The 23,448-nt window shown below is 37.2% G+C and overlaps 1 protein-coding gene across 1 annotated transcript in view; it reads right to left on the bottom strand.

The window, feature by feature from the left end:
• Window positions 1-23,448, bottom strand: part of LOC120531269 (receptor-type tyrosine-protein phosphatase-like N) — a 119,905-nt gene that overhangs the window by 6,000 nt on the left and 90,457 nt on the right. Inside the window, exons 13-19 of the mRNA XM_039756525.1 lie at window positions 11,087-11,296; window positions 10,649-10,852; window positions 9,173-9,320; window positions 8,982-9,055; window positions 8,756-8,833; window positions 7,369-7,488; window positions 501-667 (exon numbers count right to left, since the gene is read on the bottom strand). Coding sequence (XP_039612459.1) covers window positions 501-667; window positions 7,369-7,488; window positions 8,756-8,833; window positions 8,982-9,055; window positions 9,173-9,320; window positions 10,649-10,852; window positions 11,087-11,296 — 1,001 coding nt within the window. The remainder of the gene's footprint in view (window positions 1-500; window positions 668-7,368; window positions 7,489-8,755; window positions 8,834-8,981; window positions 9,056-9,172; window positions 9,321-10,648; window positions 10,853-11,086; window positions 11,297-23,448) is intronic.

Genomic DNA, 23,448 nt, shown 5'->3' with positions numbered 1-23,448 from the left:
GTAGTTTCACATTTACACTCCTTGCAAAGCATGTGAAACCATCGGCAGTTTTTCCACTGACTCTCCGTGATGAATGGATACTATTTATAAGCAGTAAAATGCAGATAAATGTACAAATATTGGATCACAAATCACACGTTAGCTGAATCTTCTAACTAGTTCTCTATGAGAGATAATTAACTTTGGGCAGTCAGATTTTTAGCAAAATTCTTCACATAACCTAACCTAATCAGCAACATATAGAAGATGTCTGCCTCACACATGAAAATGGGAAAATAGTGCACAATTTTCCTGCATATGACTCAGTTTTGTGCTGCTTCTTCTAACCTTACAGGAAAAGATGACCATCAGAGTATACTGAATGCATGAAATTATACTTGAGGAGACCCACATGACCGACAAAAATTCTGCAATTTTTTTTGACAATAGATTCGGGGAACAGCATACATCAGTATAACAGTAAAAAACATTAGACACCACGGGTGGAAAAGAGTATGTACCTGCGGAAATCCAACAGAGGACGAGTAGAGGCTGGAATGCCCTTAGCTGGCCAGCTCAAGAAATGAAACTGTGTGAGAGTTCGTGTCTCCTGGGACTGGACATTCTTTAGGTAGAAACTGCGCACAAGAAAATCTTCACACCAGATGTGCTCTGAGACCAGGTTCACCTGAGAAAGGGTCATAGAACATATGTATGCATGTGACAATTATGCACACAAACAGTTTGGTTCTGTTTCAAAATAAAGTATAATTTGTATCTTTTTTTTAAAAAGGTCCTTTCTTCCATCTATAATAGAATTTAAAATGACTAAACAAAACAAAAAGGCAATAAAAAATTAGTGCTGGGCAGAGATAAAAATTTTTAATCGCAATTAATCACAGACAATCATAAGAATCACACTGTTATGTGCAAAATTCAAAAATGAACTCAAAAGAAGTGTATTGCGTTATTTGGTTTGCAAACACTTTAACAGCAGTATTCCCTTTACATAGCAGCAGTTAAAATAATTCTTGTAATTCTCAACTTAAACATTAATTTAATCCAATCAAATATAAAACCAAAGCTATTTGCCACTGTCACGGCATTAACGGTTTATCTAGTTTGTTATAGAAAAACAAGTTACCCTCAGAGTCCGGTGCCACGATCACAACATTATAACAGGCACCTTCCGAGCAACAGCAAGTTAACATTTCTAAATCTGTTTTCTTTTTTAACTGAACAGAAACATTTTCTTTTATCAGGGAGCAGCATAAACAGTAGCAACTCTTTGAGGGCTAATATTTTTTACAAAAAACTCAGTTGTCTGAAAAGCACACAACATAATGGTTTCACACATAAATCAACATAAAAAGTCTGTTGCTGCCTGTTGTGCCTGCTGTTGGCGCCTGTTTGCAGTTTGTGGCGGCTCAATGGCCAGCAGCAATGCACAGTGGGCTGGCTGTCTTTGTGAGACGGGTCCATGGGGGTGGCAGTTGCAGTGAGACACAATGTGGTTTGTACCTCCTGTCATCGTAAGTGTCTGTCCTCCCAGGCGAACGTTGCCATAAGTGTATCAGCTACACAAATGTGTTCAACACCAAGATCAGCTGAGGACCAATCAGCTGATGCTGGTACCTCACTTTCATTTTTGATCTGTTTCTCCAGATCACTTGCATCAAAATCAGAATTCAACAAATCAGAGTCTGATTCAGCAATAATACGAAAAAAGTCATCCATGGAATATTTTGCTTTTAGCATTCGCTTTGGTATTTCTCCGCATGCCATTTTAGAAGCTGTTTGCTCTTCGCTACTCATGCATGTGCAGGAAATCGAGGTCAAATCAACAAAGCTAACTTTCCTTCTAGAAAAAGAATATTGAAAAGCACTGTAACAAAAAGATCACTGATCTCTATCGAGACCGAGGCTTTCAAAATAATAATAATCATTAAAAAATTGCCTTAATGCATGATAAAATAATTGTCGGCGTTAATTCATTAATTAATGTGTTAACGCGATAATAACGAGTTAACTTGCCCAGCCCTATTAAAAACAAATATCAATTCTGAGACCTTGCTTGTCACTGCCGTCTATGGACTTATGTTATTGATAATGACCATTATTAATTATTGCTCATTGTCACATATGTGTGCATGGGGGATAACAAACTGCACTAATGGCTTTTCTCCCTCTCCCACAGACCAGCAGAAGCGAAGCCAACCTAGTACTCCACCGACCTCCTTAGCCAGATCATGCCGTCCTACAGACCTCACTTCCACCTAAAACCCACCTCCTCCTGCACAGCTCCTGTAAGACCAATCCCTCCATCCTTCACTTCACTCTTATGCTTGACTCAGTCCGTGTTGATCACTCTAAATTCGACTCTTTGTTTGTTTCGACAACAATATAAGGGGTGGATCCCCCAAACCTTTCTGCTTTGTTCTGCTTCTTTTATATCGTTAATAACAACCAAACACATACATATAAGAAGATACAAAAACTAAATATGTACCTTTACCTTTTAATAAGTGTGTAAAATTATTCTCCGGATAGATTACAATCAATGTGATATGCAAGGGGGTACACCTGTACAATAATAATGGTGATGCAGGTCTTACCAAAAAGTATATATTGAATTTATCATTTTTGTATATTTTATATAGAAGTCCAGTGGAAGCACCCAGAGTTGCATGGTAATAAAAAATGAAAAATGTATGTGTTTTTCAAAATATTGACCCTTTGTCATTGCTGGCCGAAGTGCCGGATTTTCATCAATCATCTACAATACATTGCTATCAATTTCTCTGCTCTTGTGTGCCAACTGTATGATTGTATTCCATAACTGCAATAACTCCTAATCTAGGTTGGTACCGTGAATGTGACTACTTTGGATTTCCTAGTTTAGTGTGGCTTCACAAATGCACATTTAATCCCACATTGGTAAATTGAACAGCTAATTCAATAACTGAATCCATCGACTGCAGAAAGAATTTACAGAAGTTTTTTTTTTTTTTTCCCACAGACCAATGGAAGTATTTCGATAATGTTATAAAGATAATTCAACATTGATTTAAAATTGCTGTAATTCACAATGCTGTAATGATTTCAAGACTTAAAATTAAAACTGCCTCACCATAAAATGGTCTTGAATAAATGTCTACCTTCAGGAAACAGTAAAATTTAAAAACACCATTCTTGCTCTTTTCTTTCTACCTTATTCTGAACAGTGACTCGGCATGCATTTCATTATGGCTTAACTCTATGGCATTTAGTAACGATCTGCAGGTATTCAAGAGCATTGGTGTGTTCAAAAATGTAAGGATTCTCTGTCATAAAAAATAGTCTCATCAGTTCATTTCAGAGTTATTGTCATTTGTATACAGTGCAATTACATTTCCATCTCCACATTTTACCAGTACAAAGCAGGCTGCCACTGTCCTTGTCCTGTGGCCTAAATCTTGCTCCATTAATTGCGTATATAGATGATCACAAAATAATGGGTAGAAGTGAGAAAAACAACTGACTTTCCTTTTGTATACAATTTGTGCAAAATTGAAGTGGAAGATTTTGTAACTGCAAAACGCAAAACTTACTTAACAAACATTAACTGCTTTAACAATGTTGTCACCCAAATCCTTATCCCATTTTGAATTTGGTTTAAAGAAAAAAATTAAGTCTTTAATATATATATATATATATATAAAAATACTGTATGTTTATGAGCATATCAGATTGTGATTCAGACTTAAAAAGAATGTTTTATATATATATACTGTATACATATATATATATATATATACACACACATACAATGGATTCAGAAAGTATTCAGACTCCTCCACTTTAAGCACACTTTACTGTGCAGTACATTTAATTTTAAATTCATAAATTTGCCATTTTTGGCCATCAATCTACACTTAATAACCCATAATCACAAAGAGAAAATATGTTTTCATTTAAATTAATATTCAGACGCTCAGGTGGTCAGGTGACTGGTCATACTGTTTGTTTTAATTACATTACAATCACTACAAAGATTTTGTCACAGACAACCTAAGGTGTGTGCTGCAGTTTAAATATTTAAAGTCTAAATATTCTCAGTTGTAACTGAAATTTGTCATTTTTACACCCTGTGATGGATGTCCACAGAGGGGTAAGATCCCTAGTAAATAATCAAAAATAACATCATATTCATAATTGTTGACTCTGAAATGCTCTAAAAATGACACCGCAACATGCTTATGTTTAAAATTTGTCATTTGTAACCTTCTGGAAATCACTTTTAGAGGGCTAGGACCACACTACACATGTTTATATACCAATCCACATTTTTTCACAATTTTGTAAAAAACTGAGCCATTTTGAACCCTCATATTGCATTAGGGGGTGAACCCCTGGGATGTGGCATACACAACTTTAAGTCCTTCTGCTCATTTTTACTCATCATAAGGATGTAATTTCCTGCACAAAATATGATCCAAAAATTTGTTTTTTTTAGTCTAGAGGGTGAAAAAGAAGGGGAAACCCCAAACATGCTCCAGCTCTTACATAACCAGACATCAAGATGGGTCAAAGGATATCTTATATTGTGGGGGGTTCTCATACCAATGAATCAGGAGATGCTGGACAATAAAAAAAAACAAGTGATTTCAAACTATTCATAAGACTGATCAACAATGCTGTGATTTTTAGCAGACATATTAATCTGAGCAATTATCTCTGGGAAAAGGAATACAGGTCAGGCACTAGAATCAAAAATATATTTCAAATAATTGTTAGCTAAAATTGTGACTCATCATCATTATCAGTTTAACAGCTATTTTCTAGATGTATCCAGATTAGCCAGTTGTTTACCAAATATTTTTTCTCTCTGCTCTCCATAGTCTTGGGCATTCTTTTAGGGTGAGAACTTTCTTTTCATATCATTCTCCACCACCTCCAACCATGACTTTTTTCTGCCGTCCACCCACCAATGGCCTTAAACCGTCATCTTGATGCACCTCTTCATAAAATCCCCCTCTGCCTTTTCCTCCACATGCCCAGACCAGCTTGTTTCTCCTCAGTACAATACCAATCACCTTTGCACCCACTCCTTCTTTTAACTCAGCATTCATGAACACTTTCTCGTGTACCTCCTTCATCAGTCACGTGCACAGAGCACAGTATTCCTCAAGCAGCTTTTATAAACTTTTTACTTTAATGTCAGAGAGTCTCTTTTAGAAGTCTGGACCAGGAACAGCCACAAGAATATCTTCCATGCATCTCTCACCTTGCCTATCACTGCTGTGGTGCATTTCTGTCTGCTTGTACTAGAATGATCCCCAAGCTACTAGGGAGAATGTTCTATGGGCAGATGACACATGAGTGGAATGTTATGGACAATATGGGTCCAATTATATCAAGGTATAAAGCAAACGTCACATTCCACTTTAAGAATATCATACCAGCAGCCAAATATGGTTGTTGTGTTGTGGTGATGTAGGGAAGCTTTGCTGTCTTAGCAACAACTTACCAAAACTGAAGGAACCATTAATATTCTTAGAAAATTCTTAAGAAGAATATCTTGTCATTCATTTATGATCTGAAATGTTGTTGTGCCATGAAGCAGGAGAACAGTTCAAAAAAGCAAAAGCAAGTCCATATCAGAATGGTTAAGGAGAAGCAAAATGAATATTTGAACTTGCCTAGTTAAAGATCATGCCGAAAAACCAAGAGGGATGATGTGGCAAAACTTGAAATATTAAGTTCACATTCAAAATCCTATCAGAATTTTTTTAATTAAAGCAGATCTTCAAGGAAGAATGAACAAAAGTTTCTCCAAAGCATCATGAAGGACTGATATTAAATTCTGGGAAGTGTCTAGTTGTAAACATTGCAGCTTAAGGTGGTACAACCAGTTATTAAGAATAAGGGTACAATTTCGTTTTCACACAGTGTCAGTTGGTGTTGGATTACTTCGTTCATTCAATAAAAAGACAAGAATAAAAAAGCTGTTAGTCTGTTTATCAGTTGGCTTTTATCTGTAAAAAACATCCAAGGGAGCAAATATTGGTTCACAGGACTGTAACAGGAAAACCTCAAAAGCATCTAATCTTCATAAACTGTATAAGACCTAAAATTGCAATCAGGTATATTGTATAAAGTGGCTTATTATTTAAAAAATTTAAAAATCAATAAATTATATATAAATTAGTTAAGCTAGTGAAGGGCAGTGTCACCATGCATCTACAAAAAGAAAAATTTACTAAAGTGGAGTAAAGACATAATGTTGCTAATCAGCCAGCATGGCTCACATCCCATTACTAACTACAGGCAGCTGCAACAACATTAGAGATCAGAGATTCAAACTGTTCAGGTGCAGTTGCAGAAACAGAGAAGAAATTAGAAACTGAGATTCACTACACCAGGTGTATTAGACAGAAAGAGCATTGGAATGAAGCAACATCCCTTACTGAAGTATCTTTTTAAGTGCTTTTTGTTTCTTTATTGCATCTGCAGGAGAATACATGTGTGCTGAACGTTTGTTTGCATTCTTTTGGATACCATTAGGTAAAGTACAATACACATAAACACATACAAAAAAGAAGCCAAATCTCAAATGTAATATTCACTAGTATCACGTGAATTCTGTGTTGCATGTTTCAAGTCAGTTAAAGTAGACTTTCAGAGTTTGGTTTGATTACTAGGCTCATAACACAGAATTATGAATTTTAGCTTTGTAATTAGTAGACTGTGACAAATAGTCCCGAATTAGCTTGATAAACAAATTGGTTCACTGTTATTAAAAGAAATTAGTTAGTTTTACATGCATCCAGCATTCTACAGTCATAGCAAGGATAAGAAACTAAAGAAAATGTCAAATGGTTGCTACCTGATAGCAGATGTGGAAGTAATTTTGGTAACCCAATTCCAATGCATAATTATAAACAAAAAGCCCAGAGTAACAGTCAGAAGTTTTGATGGCATATGGGATTGGGGTAGAGACACTAATTTAACTGAAAAAGTATAATATACCAGAAAAGTCCATGATGTTTCGAGAATAGTGGGTTTTTAATTTTTTTGGAACATTCCAGAATAGAAGCTTTTTAATGGATCTCAATGACCGGAGGGAAACTTGCTGACACTTATTAAAACAAAAGAACATCACATGATTCTTAACATTTATTATAAATAAACTGTGCACAAATTCTGCAGTAATCCAAGAAATAAGACAACATACAGTATGTGAGCAAGGTGCTTCATACTAAGCTATATCATCACGTAGCTTCAAGAAAGAAAAATAAAAACACTCAGTTGTTTAAGTGCTCTTTTTTAAAGCAGGATAAAGGCTGCACAAGTAGACATGGATTCTTTACCAAACACCAGCATTAAACATGCCTTTTCAATAATTACCTCATAAATATGGTAAAGAGAGGAGCCTTCATCTGGCCAATAGCGATCACACTGTTTCTCCCCATCCTCCACCAGTGGAGTCATCATGACAATGACAGTACAGCCATTTTCCCACACCATCTGATAAATAAACAGGGAATTTAGAAAACAGAAGCACAGTCAGTTAATTTATCCATTTTCAGATGAAACTGAGGCAACATTAAATTGATGAAGAATTAGTATTTCTGGTAGACTACGTTGGCACAAAAACAGTCAAACATTTTATAAACTCAAATGAAGTGTCACCATTTCTTCAGTACTTCATTCAAATCTACTGCACACATCCAAGTATACTGGCACTATTCACCAAAGTATTAATTCATCTCCAAACCAGGGCTACCATATTGCCATCAGCCCTACAATTTAACATGTACTTGCCTTTAACAGAGTTACTGTATCTTCCCCAGTCTGTGCACAATCTTTAACTAAAATCTGCTCTACACTTTTGAATCAAATGTAAAGGTGGCATGTTTACCTTCTAAATACTCCTAGTGTAAAACATAGAACTATATAGTCAGGTAATATGAGTTTATTTCACATTCAATATTTGCTAATTTTGTGTCAGCTGCAGTGGTTCATTCATTTCACAAGAGTGATGTGTTCAACAGCATAAAGGAGCACACCTAACACCCATTTTTGGAAAAAGTAAGCCATTCATTTAAAGAAATATCTCACCCCAAAATAATGTTTTTATATGTTACTTATACCATGTGGTTTGTGGTGATTGCCAAATAAAATTTTTAACCTCATGTTTTAATGCAGAACAGAAACAACAATCGTTCTGATAGAAAGGGTGCCAATGGTGACCACTGCTGGGAAACCGCAAACAATATCAAAAACATACATGAAAATATCTCACATTACTTGTGTCACATAATCCACATGTCCAGTCTTCAAAAATATTGTTAAATACATAATTCCGGAAAATAAAAGTAATACACAATTAGGAAGTCCATTCAAATCGGATTGTGCTTTTAAATTGAAGACATGCCTCTCCCTCACTATTCATTTCTCCTGTGTTCAATTCAAAAGCACAATCCCATGTGAAGAGACGTTCTACTTGTGGACTACTTTCATTTTCCAGCTCTCATCCTATAAGAAACATGGTTATCTCCTTTCTTTTTGGAGATGTGAGACTAAAAACTAACCAAATGGGTAAGTAAGGTTGGAGCATGCGCTGATTACAGTTAACTGCAGCTTTGCAACGGGTGACCCCTAAGCACAATACTGGAACAGTGTCAGGTTTTTTACAGTGAACATATAAAAAAATAGCACTTTGGGGTGGACTATTCATTTAACTCATCTAACTCAAAGTCTCAGCTTTAACACACAGTAGTAATATACATGCCTGCCAGAAGTCAGCAATTGTGTGTGACAGTGGCCCCTGGGTAGCTATATATGCTGGCATCCGAGGATCATGATCAATCTGAAGGAACAGAAAAGAGAACGTTTTTAAATAATATTACTAAGTGCAAAGTGACATTACTGGGTAGATATGAAGATATTAAGAAGTAACCAGTTGATGTCACAGAGCACACTATGCTAGTATCTAGGAAAAATCTGGCCATTCTTACAATGGTGCTTGCATTGATGAAATCAGTCCTAGATGGGTTTATTTCTGGCTTCAGCTTCACTCGAGAATGATCATCTAGAAAGACGGAATACACAACTTCAGGCTGCAGTTCAACTACTTCTGCATCCCACAAACCACAGAGGGACAGATTTTGTTGCCCTCACCAAAAAACAGGCACCTAAAAGAACTCACAGGGTACAAAGTCAGGGTTTCGATTCTTCTTGATGTTAATCTCATTCTGAGCTACTGAGCATGTGCTGGGTTCAGCCTGATAGGCACAGAGAGCATCCCACTCCTTTATCAGCCGGTCTTTATTCTTGAGGTGGTCTTCCATGTAGGTCTTAAAAGAAAAACATTTTACTCTTTTGTTATGAATTACAACAAACTGTAATATTTTGCACTTATATGTGGTACTCTGTACACATTGATTTCTACTCTCACTGCATCAGTTACTGTTTTGTTTTAACTATTTGAATACGCTTACTTGTGTTAACTCCAGCTAAAGGCAGCTTTCAGCAAAAGCATTCATGATGACAGACTAGGTAATGATAAATGAGAAGAAAAAACCCAAAGATGAAACTACAGGGGCCAAAACATAAGTTGGTGCCTAGCAAGCACTGTTTCGACCTTCTATCTGTAAGTTTTTTGTGAGAATAAAAATGTTAATCTGTTGTTATAGTGAGTAACCTAGAAACAGGGGAAGAAAGAAGAAAACTATCTTTTTAAAATAGTTTTAATCAAAACTCAAAGATGATCTTTGCCTATATGGCACTTGGTTGTAGGCTTCCTAAAATCTGAATTTTTAACTAATGGCATCATTCTTCAATCCAATGAACCACTAGTTCAGATAAGTGTATAAGTTGTTTATAGTCTGTTTTGTTTAAGCTTTGTGCACTTAGTTTGCTCTCCTGAAATAAATCAACTTGTAACTTGTTTTATACAGTGAAGATGCTAAATATTTGGTCTTGCAAATTACACTTTTTTCTATACTTCAAATGCAAATTGCATACTTCGGTTTGTTATAAAAGAAGAACATTTACACCAGGTATTGAGACATCCATCCATTCATTAACCAAATGGCTATATCCTAACTACAGGGTCACGGGGGTCTGCTCACAAAACAGCTCTTCCAGTATATTACAGTATTGTCTTTGTCCTGAAGTTTAAAATTATGAGCAGATTTTCATTTCAACCAGTTTAATTTTTTTATTGAAAGCAAAATCTCTGCTGTTTTACTTCTGTAGGTGATTCAGTTGCAATACATTAAAAGTGAAGATAATTCATAATGAAACCCTGAGACAAAAATGTAAGCTACTTAGCTAGTAATTTCCTTGTTTCTTTTAATTGTACCTGGCGAAAGAAAGAAAGAAAGAAAGAAAGAAAGAAAGAAAGAAAGAAAGAAAGAAAAACTAAATTTACATCTGTGCTGTTATCACTATAATAACATTAAGCACTGATACGGGTTTCACAGGCAAAAGCACTGACACCACTGGTGATTTTCAGAATGGAGACAGAAAGGTAAGTTAAGTTATTTAATTTAAAAAGAATTTCGGTTAAGAACAGTGATTTACCAACAATTAAAATAAAAGGAAATACTGTAAAACCTTTTAGTTACTGTTACACTGCAAGGCCATTATCGCCTACCCTTGCTCTATAAAAATTACTCACCAATATCATATGCCCAGTGGAAATGTCCATGTTAGATTGGGCTGGTTCTTCACACCAGGAAGGAGTACTGCTGTGTGAACTGGGACTGGCCTGGGGGGCATCACTGAACTGAGATGACACACTGCTCACCCTTGACGTTTCTGTTCCCCCTGCCTCTTGTCGACTGAATGAAGCTTTGGCTGCCATGTGTTGTCTGCACAGATCCTGAAAGTGAAATGGGAGTAATGGACCAACAACAGCACTAACTAACTTGTGGCTTCTTATGTGGTACAAAAACATGAAGGAGCAAAAGCACATTACAGAAATTATGAGTTTGATATTTCATTTGTTTTTAAGTAGCATGAAGTATGAATCGTCTGACAGAAATCCCTAAAGAAAATAATTTCAGAGAAAAAGGACAAGAACATATCACGTATATTAAGGTTTACAGTCTCATACCTGATACTCAAAATGTGTGTCACAGCCTCCCTCAGGTCCCAATCCAAGCTTGCCACTTCCAAGCTGCCTTGAGTGATGCCTAACACAAGCGATAGTCAGAGCTGCAATAAGAGTGCCCCCTACACATGCGACTCCCACCAGCATCAGGAAGACCCAATGTGATGAATCGTGAGCTCTTGCAGTTTGTGGCAAGGCAAGGCCCTCGTTTCGCTGTGGAAAACAAAAGACAGGAAGAAAGTGAGTATAAATGAAGAGTCCCTTAGATTCCCAGGAAGCAACAAAATATTTTATATTAATTAAAATGTGTATGCCATATCAAGTTCTTAGCTATTTTTGTTATTACAAAATATGATCTTTGCAACATTCACTCAATCCTCAAAAAAAGCCAGATAGAAATGAAAGGCTTAACCTTCACGGAGTTTACACAACCAAAAAAGTGGCTGTTATTTATACAATGAATGCTGTGCAGTGTGTACTATTCACAAGTAAGACAATTTCCTGTTTTAAAGAAACAAGACAAAAATCAGAATTGCTTTTAATCAATGCAAAGAACATTATGGAGCATACAACTGCTATATCAAGGGCACGTTTCAAAAGGAGTACGCTGGACTTTTGAAGGTTCACATATAAGAAGATCTTGCCTCTCACAAGACATGACTTCACTGGCCTTGATGTCATACTTTGATGCTTACAAATCACATACAGAACAGATATAACAAAAATATTTATAGAATCAATAAAGCCAGTTGTTTTCTGGTGATGGCCAGTATCTAAGCACATTTTACAGCTTATACTAGGACATCTAAATGTAGGAAATTACTAGAGCATCAATAAGCTGGAGGTGACAGAGGGTTCTCAAAATCAATAAAGTGCTTTAGAATGTTACTCTGAAAGTGACTCTGGAATAATTAAACATGGCAGTCTCTATAGGTTGTAAGATGTGTACCAATAAGACATATTGAACAGTGTGTGCATAAAGCCTGAATCGAAGAACATAAGAAATTCAGACATTAGGGGTCTTTCATAGTGTTAAGAGAATTAGAACACACAGAGTTCACCCAGCTCCTGAAAAATGGACTGTTAATTCAAACAGTACCTCCATTAAATGTCTAGTAATCACTTCATTCTAGTCAGGACCACAGGGAAGGAGAGAGAAAACAGACATTACACAAAATCACCACTATCTGAATCTATAGGAAAAGCCATCTGTCTCTCAGTCTAAGACTTCAAGGTCTGAACATGTTAAAGGGTGCATATCACTGGAAGAATTGTAGATCTTTATAGAGCCTAAAAGTGTCTAAATAAATGGAGAAACATCACATGAAAAGCACTTGGAACTATAGTAGAATGAGTCTGTTTCAAGTTCACATGAAATAGGCTGGCATTGTAAACTGACAAAATAAACTAAAAATATTTTCAAATCCATCCTTCCATCCATTTTCCAATCCACTGAATCCAAACACAGGGTCACGGGGGTCCGCTGGAGCCAATTCCAGCCAACACTGGGCACAAGGCAGGAACCAATCCCGGGCAGGGTGCCAACCCACTGCAGGACACACACAAACACACCCACACACCAAGAACACACTAGAGCCAATTTAGAATCGCCAATCCACCTAACCTGCATCCTTCCTACAATAACTAGAACATTCTTATCCTATTACAGATTTCTTAAAGTAGTTTGAACATTTTAGAATATGGATTTTTAGTGGTTCTAATAGTCAGAAGTTAGCATTTTATACTTTTAGTTTGCTATAATGCAGCATCAGAGTCAGTGTCATTGTTTTTTTCCAGCCTTATAACACTATCTACCATACTAGAGTCAGGTAAATGCTGAAAATGACCTAGCTGTAAAAGAGGTTCATTCAATTTAATGTGCACTATAAGATTAAAGCTGACATTTCCTTTGTGTTGAACACATGTGAGAATCATAGGGTGGAAGTGGAAGATGGCTGGGACCCATCCCCAGCCGGGATGCCCCTTTGGCATTGAATCTGGGGAAGCTGCCATGGGAGGCTCATTATGTTCCCCGGAACACTTGGTGGCAGCCCCCCTGGATGACCACAATCGAGGAACACCGGAGCTCATGCCTTCTGGGCTCCGTGGCCACTGCCAGGGGGAGCTAAACGACTTAACGAGCCCGTCTGGGCTATGATGCAGCCACACTCAGAAGTGAAGCCTATTTAAGCTAATTATCACCTGAAGCACTTCCGGCCGGGCTGTAAGAGGAGCCTGCAGCCACCACTCAAGGAGCTGGAGTTGGGAGGTAGTGTGACGGAGCTTTGCGAGAGAGGAGTGGAGGCGGCAGGAGAAGAAAGTAATAAGGACTGTGAGTGATTTGTGCTGTACTGGAAGAAGAACAATAAAAGAGTGTGTTTTTGCAATAAGATGCTGAAGATGTTCTATCAGATGGTTGTGGCAAGCGCCCTCTTCTACGCAGTGGTGTGCTGGGGAGGCACCATAAAGAAGAGGGATGCCTCATGCCTGGACAAACTTGTGAGGAAGGCAGGCTCTATTGTAGGCACGGAGCTGGACAGTTTGACATCTGTAGCGGAGCGACGGGCGCTGAGCAGGCTCCTGTCAATCATGGAGAATCCACTGCATCCACTGAACAGTGTCATCTCCAGACAGGGAGCAGCTTCAGCGACAGACTGCTGTCACTGTCTTGCTCCACTGACAGACTGAGGAAATCGTTCCTCCCCCACACTATGCGACTCTTCAGTTCCACCCGGGAGGGTAAACGTTAACATTATTATACAATGTTATTGACTGTTATACCTGCCTTTGCACTCTCCACCTTACATTTTTTAACTTGCACTGCATTTTTATTTAATTAATATTGTTTTTATCAGTATGCTGCTGCTGGAGTATGTGAATTTCCCCTTGGGGATTAATAAAGTATCTATCTATCTATCTATCTATCTATCTATCTATCTTGTTTTGTTATTTAGATTGTGTGTTTAGAACATTTCAAAAGGCTATCGATTGGTATGGAGTCAGGATGCAATGGGCTATACAATAAATACATCATCAAATACTATTTTCCATTAGAGCACTGGTTCAGTATATACATACTAAAGGAACCTACTCCATCACTATCCTTATTCTATTCTCTTAAAATCCACCAGACAACAGGACCAGAGACTGTAACTACTAGTCTGTACAGCATTCTACAGACTACAGCATTCAAAGTTTCTAAATTTGAGAGAAACACAAAACAGTGTAAGCAGGGGAATAAGATTTTGCAATGTAAGCGAACCTTACTAATAAAATATAATTTCATAAACATTTCACATCTTAGCAGATGCTTGTTTCATTGGATATTGTGGGCAGAGTCCTCACATTTTTAGGTAATGTTTGGTCTTACAGAAAGTTGTACTGGTAGCTTCTTGTCTTCAACCTCATGCCTTACTGTCTGCTGTGTGGTCTCCTGGAATGTGATATGGCAGTATGTGACATGGCTGTTTGCTTTGGGAGTACATGACCCTTTTGTCTCTCAGGCTGCCTCAGTAAACAAGTTATTCTTTCACAGCCCCTAATTAGCTGGCTGGCACTTGCCACAAAAGAATGAAGAAAAAAGCACTGACTAATTTACTCCCCCAAATTAGCAGAGGACACTTTCTCTCTGCCTCGCTTAATTGGTGTGTGTAAACGATTAAGGAAAGTCCCACTGGTGACTTAATGAGGGCAGCCTTTTCTCTGTCATGGTCACCAGGGTCTGACTGCACAGTGTCCAATGGGGGAGCTGCAGGAATAGAAGGGGCAATTTAGACACCTCCCTTACTTGCTGATGTTTCCGTGGCAACTGGGCTACAACGCAAGGAAGTGAATCCTAATATCAGCAGGGTGCAGTAGAATGGGTCTTTCCTGTTGCCATGGGAACAACAGAATGCTAGGAGCAAGTCCCTTTGGAGACAGAAACAGAAAGTAATCTCATTCAGGATTTGATCTGCATGATTAGTCTTTTTGTTTTTTAATATACCTCTCTTCCACCCCAAAATAACTGCATTCACCCTTTTACTCTCTAAGAATTACACTAATACTGCTGATGACTTCTTTTAATTTTAATTGTTTTTCTGGTTACAGAAATCACACAACTAAAATAATGAAATAAATAAGATCTTCACTAATCACAAAAATAACCCACAAGAAAAACGCCTGCCATATTGTGGCAACTGGCAAGGCAAGCTGTGGATCTGTACTTGGCATGATGGAAGCTGTAGTTTAGTTTGCCTGCTGAAACGTGCAGCAAGGCCAAAACAAAGCAGTCCTCTGACTTCATATCTAACCAAAGAAATGGTACAGCTTAAACAATTGAGAAATAATGCTTAATTAAATTATGTTTATTTTACTGATTTATGCTTTAAACTCAAAGTAAAACAACTTATAGAAAACATTTGGCTCTGCTGTTTCATATCCCCTTTGCCCTCTCTCACTCTGTGATTCACAATCCATACAATCAATGTGAAATTTAATCAATTAATGAATCCCTATGACCGCATTGTTTTGAATGGTTAAAGAAATCTTACTTTGCTACCACATTCTAAAACATTCTTTGTATAAAGGCACATGTTAAGCAGTTCTCACAAATCAATTGTGAAGAGGGTTTCAAGAAGTGGAACTGTAGTCCAGACTTTCTAACTGTAAAGTACAGAGTGGAAATACTAGTTTCCACAGAATGATAAAGCACAGAAACAAGGTTTGAAGGGAGGGTATGTATTATAAATACAGGCTTAAAGAGTTCAGAATGAAACATACAAAACAGATTTGCAGACCACAACAATAAATGATACAGATATGGCTTTCTCATTGATGAGAACAGAGTATAAATAAACCTCTCCAAACCTCTCACTGAGGGGTATGAAATAGAAACAGAAAGTCTTTACCCACTTATAAATAACATAACCAACATATCCACCTAGCCAAGGTTTGGATTGCCTTTTTGTTTCAAAGAACTAATGTTCTGCCTAAAAAAGCCAAAAGTCAGTATGAGATGACAGGTACGAGACTATGATTGTTGACCTTTAAGAATTTTCCATTAAAAATATTTGGAACTTAAACACGGGGATCTTGGAATGACAGAAATTTTGATAAGCAGTTATGGAGACTTGGTTCCCTAGCAGCAGGGTTCATTAAGGCCACTCTTCGTTGCTGACCTCAGTTAGGGTACCTCAGCTAATGAATGCAAACCAACGGAATGTGTACTGCATCTATTTATTAATCTCTGCAAATTTCTACGTATAGAGGGGACTGGGCGGTCTCTTGGTCTGGAACCCCTACAGATTTTATTTTTTTCTCCAGCCTTTGGAGTTTTTTTTTTGTTTTTTCTGTCCACCCTGGCCATCGGACCTTACTTATTCTATGTTAATTAATGTTGACTTATGTTTATCTTTTATTGTGTGTTCTATTTCTCTATTCATTTTGTAAAGCACTTTGAGCTACATTTTTTTGTATGAATATGTGCTATATAAATAAATGTTGATTGATTGATTGATTGATAGTGGACTCTGTGGTATTAATCACAGATCATAATAGCAATCAGGACCCTCAGTGGCACTGAAAAGGAACCCTGCAGGATATCTGGCAATCATTTTGACCAAGAAGACAAAGAAAACTTTTTTTAGCGGAAAAGGGGCTTCAAATGGACAAAAGCTTAAAAGAGGATAAACTAGGGATACAATATTTGAGGCAAAGGAGTTCTATTCTAATTAGCTATGTTCTACTCATTAGCCAAGTTTTATATGAAAGAACATGTTGTGTGTGGGAACAGACCTCAACTTGGATATACTTCGTACCTGGCATCATAAAATACAGATTTTAATGAAGACTGGTAGCAGAAGATTATATATACTACTAACTATATGTTTTGCAAATAATTAGATCTACCGTAAATCCATTACATCAGAGTTTTATCTGTCTCTCCTACCTTGCTACTTGGCCTTAGCCAATCACTAAAAGGCAAATAAAGGTTGGACATAGTCCTCTTTCTCGGGTACATTCTTAAGATGTAATACTCATCATTCCTGTTTAAAACAACAAATGTTCCTAATATCTGGTTTTCCAGTAGTTTCTGAATACAGGAAACATAGATGAGGATACACCTTAAAACCAAGTGTTTGCTGTGAGATGCATCCTTTATATGAAGAGACAATAAACTGCACTTGCAGCATTACACTAACGTCTGTGGACCACGAAGGCAAAAAAACATTCACTGGTTGCGTTTATCCATTTAAAGCAGTTTCTTAAGATATTATAGAAAAGAGAATCATTATCACCAGTCTTGAACAGTGCAAAAGTGTGTGATTGCAAGCAGACACTGTAAAGTCACAGTTTTATGCATTACATTATTAATGCTAATAACTAAAATCCATAATCTATTCATTACACACGTACAGTATACATGCTGAAAACCATAGAACTTGAGTGATCTATGCAAGCTTTCCCAAAAGAGTTGACAATAGCTGACCTCTACAGCGCACCACTACTATATAAGACTATAGATTACCAGCCAGCCAATCTAAACTGGACCACAGTCAACACCTGTTGCTGAAGTAGATGGAAGGAAAAAAGAAACTCCTGCAGAAACAGACTGCCACTTAAGACCAGAGTCTCAAAGAGGAACAGCAAAATATTATACTAAGGAAGTTAGGACTATAGCAGGTGTAGGCAAATTTCGATCTAGACAGCCTTTTTCCTATACAGTAATTGGGAGAGCCAAGAATTTACCCAGAAAAAATATCAAGAGAGATCGTGCAAAGTGTGAGAATATAAATACAATTTTCTGTAAGGTATTTTTAGCACTTTGCAGTTAGGTACAATGACTTCCTGTGCAAGTAGAAGTACCGTTAAGCTGTAAAGTAACCAGCTTAGGGTAAAAAAACAACTATTCATGGGTGTCTCTTAGTGGAACAGGCTACCCATCTCCATTCAAAATCCTGACTTCAATATCCATTGGTTTTATAAATTGTAACTAGCATGTATTTTGTTCTGAGATCTTCACTTGTGGTGGTAGATTTTGTAACCGTGTCCTGCAACATTTGCAACTAAACAGTTACCCAAACTTGCATTTTTGTTTTCATATATTGACCTTCTTTGTAAGTTCTTTGGATAAAAGTGTCTGTTAATCAAATCCATGTAAAAGTAAAAGAAAAAAATAAATGCATTTCAGAGCTATTAATGAACTTTTCATGTAGTACATATAAAATGTAATATCAGTTCTTTAAGCAGGCCTAAAAGTTTGTTCACTAAATGTGAACTATTTTGGGGTGAGCACAGGTCAGCATATCTGACCTACAGATGCATCTTCCTCCCAAGAGAGTTGCACATGAAGGGCTGAGCCAACGAGGCAGTAAGTATTTTCCAGAGGTTGAAGTCAATACACAGTATTAGAGACCGTGTTACTGTCAGGCACTTTCTCAGTCCAGTAACAGCTAGGATTTTCTGCTAATCTTCTGTTATTATTAGACTGATTGATAAAGGTTTTTCATTTTATTGAAATTAACTCACACTACTCAAGAACAGTGAAAAGCATTTATGTGTTAAATGTAACAAAACTAAGAGAGAAGTAAAAAATTTCAAACAAACACCTACATGTGTAAAAAGCATTAGGACATCTGTGCTTTATTCGAGAGCTTAGATTATACATATGTCCCCAAAGAATAGGCTAGCCTAAAACTTGCTTCTTTTTTTGTTTAAAGGGCATTTTTATGCTGTTAATACTGTAATTGTTTGTGGGACTAAAAACAGGTGTTCTCATCCACATTATGCAGAGTAAACAGCACAGCCCTTTATGTGATATCCAGACAAGGCAACAGAATATTTGCTTATTTGTACAACATAAGTACTCACTTCTCTCCCATCATTGAATACAGGTACAGTATATGTTGTCAGGGTTAACTAGCCAATGTAACCTCCTTTGCTGCCCGACAAGTGTTTCATTAAGTGACTATAGAGAGTTTCTCAAACACAACCATTGATCTACATTGGTTGAACTGGTTAAAGAAAATGGGCAAATGGAAAGATATCCTACAATAATACAACGTTGTATACAATTGTCTATTAATTTAAAAACTTTTCCCTCGTGTCTATGTTATTCAGTTGTGACCACGCCCCTCCACACCACTCACCCAATCATTACTCCTACTGTGCACATCCTCTCTCCGTACCACGGTGTGACACTCTCAGTGGTGCTACTAAGTCTCCCTTCAACACAGTTGGTTATAATGGCAAGGCAGAAAAGCAAATTATCTATTCAAGAATGTCGAATTTTAGATCACGATACAAAAATAGCAGCAAGAGCTGATAATGAACGTCGAAAAAAAGAAAATGAATAACAACAGCTGTGTATAATAAAAATCAAGAACAAAAGGATTCATCCAATAAACGAGAAAGAGAAAAATGTCCCAAACAATATGCAAACAGAAATGCAAAAAAGCAATGTTTATAGAATGTAAGTCAGATGATAAAGAAATTCATAATATTGTTTTTGATGAGGTCTTAATGTAATTTAATTTTTTATTTAGTTTTACTAAATTTTACTTTTTACTTCTGCTTTTTTACGTTTTCTTTTTAGTATGTTTTATTATTCATTGGTATTTAAAACAGTTGTAGTAAAATGCTCAAGTAACTGATTTTCTGTCTATAAAAACTAAAGACCAAATTGCCTTCCTCCTGCACCCTGCATACTCTTCTATATACTACCACTTTAAATACAATCAGCTTCTCTAACTGAGGGGCGCCCCCAATGCCCTTTGAGCCCCAGCCCCAGTTGGTGAGCGAAGCTTGCAGGGGGCTGTAGCCCCTTAGTTATATAAATGGATCATTATCTTCTGTGATATGCACAATACCTTCTGCAATGGTACTAAATGTTATTGTCTTTGACAATAAAACAAACTACATTTTATTCAAAAACTGATAATAAAAAGTAATAAAGAAACTGAAAAAATAAACAAAAACAGATATCCAGTCTTAGTCTTGGGTATACTGGAAATATAGAAAAGCCTTATGCATACTTTCCTTTACAGGAACATGCACAAGTTTCTCTATTTTGGCATGAAGTATCTTTTTCCACAAATGGAAAGGATGTACTGATTTTGACTTCACAGGTCTTGGGTTATAGGTAGGTTAGCACCCTGTAATAACTTAGCAAACCTAAGGATGCTTCAGCTCCTTATATACCCCAGTTCTGCACTTTTTTAACTGAACGCCATTTCTTAGCTGTCATCGTAATTTTCTCATTTTTCAAATGTGTACAGGTGTCATATCTTTGATAATTGTATTCCTCTAAATTGGTAATGAAACACAGACAAACATCAACTTTATTTTTTAGTACAACAGCAAAAATGACAAATAAGAATCCTAAACTCTCTGGCACAATTCCATCTACTAATAGTAGCAATAAGGTTATTCATTTTGTTAATAATAAACTAGACAAGATACTGCAAGACCACAGACTGAGCAGAAGGCTTCTAGATCAACTACTGGATCACAACATTTTATTACTTGCTCGTTCAATTTACCAGTGCTTGTTTGACATCCCATTCCAAAGCCATAGCCATTAATATGGAGTCCCATATCCTCCATAACAACCTACAGTATACTCTTCTAAGAAGGTTTTTCACAAGTTTCTAGAGAGTGTCTGTGGGAATTTGTGCCTATTCAGCCAAAAGTGCATTTGTGAGATCAGGTACTAATGTTGGATGAAAAGACTCGGCTTGCAATCTGTGTTCCAGTTCATCCCAAAGTTATTCAATAGGGATGAAGTCAGGGCTCCATGAAGGCCATTCAAGTTCCTCCAAAGCAAACTTGTTAAACCATGTCTTTATGAACCTAGCTTTGTACACAGAGGCAAAGGTCATGCTGGAACATAAAAGGGCCTTTTCCAAACAGTTACCAAAAAGTTGGAAGTGCATAATTGTCTCAAATTTCTTTGTATACTGTAGCATTAACAATAACTGTCACTTGAACCAAGTGCTCTAGACCAAACCATGAAAAAAAGTTTGACAGTTTATGCGGTCTAGAAGATAGCATTTTCCTTGCATCTGCCAAACCCATATTTTTTTATCAGACTGCTAGACAGCGAAGTGTGATTCTTCAACTAAACTCTGCTTCAGATGTGGGCTTTTACTTTACTCATTCGAGACTTTGCTTTAAAGTTTACCACCACTTCATACAGGAAATGTAGTATTATAGCATTCACTAAGATAAAGTTCAATGGATATTACTCCTTCTGCCCAAATAAATCTCACTACAGCACATTTTACAGTACAGTGGAGCATTCATGTTCATTTGACCTGGTCTTCAGCTAGACTGACAGTAAAGCACAGTATTGTGCATGCTTGAACTACACATAAGCCATTGCAAATGTGTTCTATTTCATCAGCTTCCATCCATTGTATTTACCAAATTTCCCTTACTTTTTCATTTACCCTCATACATCATAAAACAACCCAGGAAGGGCAAGAGACAGAAAAATGGAATGAGCTACTTAAGGCTAGTGAGTGGCCTTAAAATGACCTTTGTCTTCTTCAACGGCCACTTCTGCCACACCACTCAGTTCTTCATCTGTGGCATGCGTGCACCCAGCTGCTTTGTCCCTTTGTCTGCTTATACTGTACACGCCATCCGGCTTCACCTCACTTCACTCCCTTGGGGTCAGAGATAATCTCGACCACACTATTCCCCAGCTGAACCAAGTCCAGGGTCTGCATCTGAGGCAAAGCTAGGAGATGCATCCAAAGTGTGCTCTAAGTGATGTGTCTGTGACCTTCCAGCCCAGTCCCCCTCAAGGAGCGTATGTCACTTTTTCCAAGTAGTCCCAGCTCCTTGGACAGGTCTCATTCACTTAAGATGCATGAACCTCTAAGATTCAGACACACTACACTATATGTATAAAACACATACATGGCAACCAGACAGACACTCAGACTATACAAACTTCCCTGACGTTAGTAGCAAAGGGGCATATCACCAAAACAAGTATGCATTAGGATTAGGAACATTAGGAAAGGTTGATTCTGACATTGCCTTGTCCCCACTGCACACACACTCGGGATAAATTGCCATTCTCAGTTGTGTCCCTGGTTAAATGTGGCCTGCACTTTGCAAACCCTTTTTCGGCACATGAATCATCAGGGCTCATTACTGCCTGCTGCCAGAAAAATCAGACCCCCACACCATCGAGGCACTTTTGTTTACATAGCCTGAGCTATGGAATAGACAGGATGCTTCTGGAGGAGTTAGTGCTCAACCTGGTGCCTCATCGTGCATTAACATGCTAGATATGTAGCCCCACATGACTGAGTAATGCTTCAGTCTGCTGCCTACTAAATAATGACAATTATATAACATTGTAGTAATGTAAAATAAGCATAGTATACATGGTATTAAATATCTAATTCAAGAATTGCCAAAGTTGTGAATTGTCTGGTGACTAGTTCTGTAATTGGGCAGAAAAATATTGTGAGGATTCATAACAGTGACAGAAACTTTCTAAAACCACTCAGCTTAATCAGGTTCCCAACCTCCTCCTCCTCCTCCTCTAGGTCAAGTTTGACTAAATGGCAAAGCAAGCCCTGGCTGAACTTATAAGTGGAAGTCAACTTTATAACAATAATTTGAACTGAATATACTTAAACATTTTTTAAATGATTTTACATGCAAATCGTAAATATACAATGCTGGAAAAAAGCATATATGACAGTAAGACTGCATTATGAAATTCAAACCATAAGATGAACACCTAGACATATATCCTTAAAGTTTAAAGACTTGCAATAACAAACAACATTAAAAGACTATAGAACATAATGGAACTAATCAGAAAAAATCAACACAAAATTGTTTAAAAAGAAAAACAGTTATAGTGCTACCAAACTCGGCAAAAACACTTGTAACCATTTTTTTCATCACACGAATAATTCCTAAAAACACCCTGCTGGCCAGTCTGCCATTACTTCCAAAATCCAAACTCCTTGATTTACCCATTAAACAAGTGTGACATCAGGAGTAAAGCCGTAAGTATCATCACATTTAAAAAACAAAGTTAAAGGGAACCCAAGGAGACTGTCTTCAAAAAATGCTGTTGGGCTCCACCTCTTTATACCTGGTCACTTCTGCAAATGCAATGACAATGTAGAATGACAACAGTACATTGAAGTACAATATGAAGCATGCAGTGTCCAAGCACTGCCATGTAAAAGTCAAGTATGCCAGCATAACACAAACTAGGGCTGTCTATCCAACTTCAGCTGACAGCAGTATTTATGATTGATTTACACTAAATCTAGAATTCACAAGGAGAAAGTGGAAAACGAAAGAAACTTCAGCTGAAATTGTTTGTTACAATGGGCCTCAGTACTTAC

The sequence above is a fragment of the Polypterus senegalus genome, chromosome 6 (assembly GCF_016835505.1).
Source record: "Polypterus senegalus isolate Bchr_013 chromosome 6, ASM1683550v1, whole genome shotgun sequence".
Classification (NCBI taxonomy): Eukaryota; Metazoa; Chordata; class Cladistia; order Polypteriformes; family Polypteridae; genus Polypterus; species Polypterus senegalus.
The sequence above is the reverse complement of the archived record's forward strand: the minus strand, read 5'-3'. Positions and strand labels throughout refer to the sequence as shown.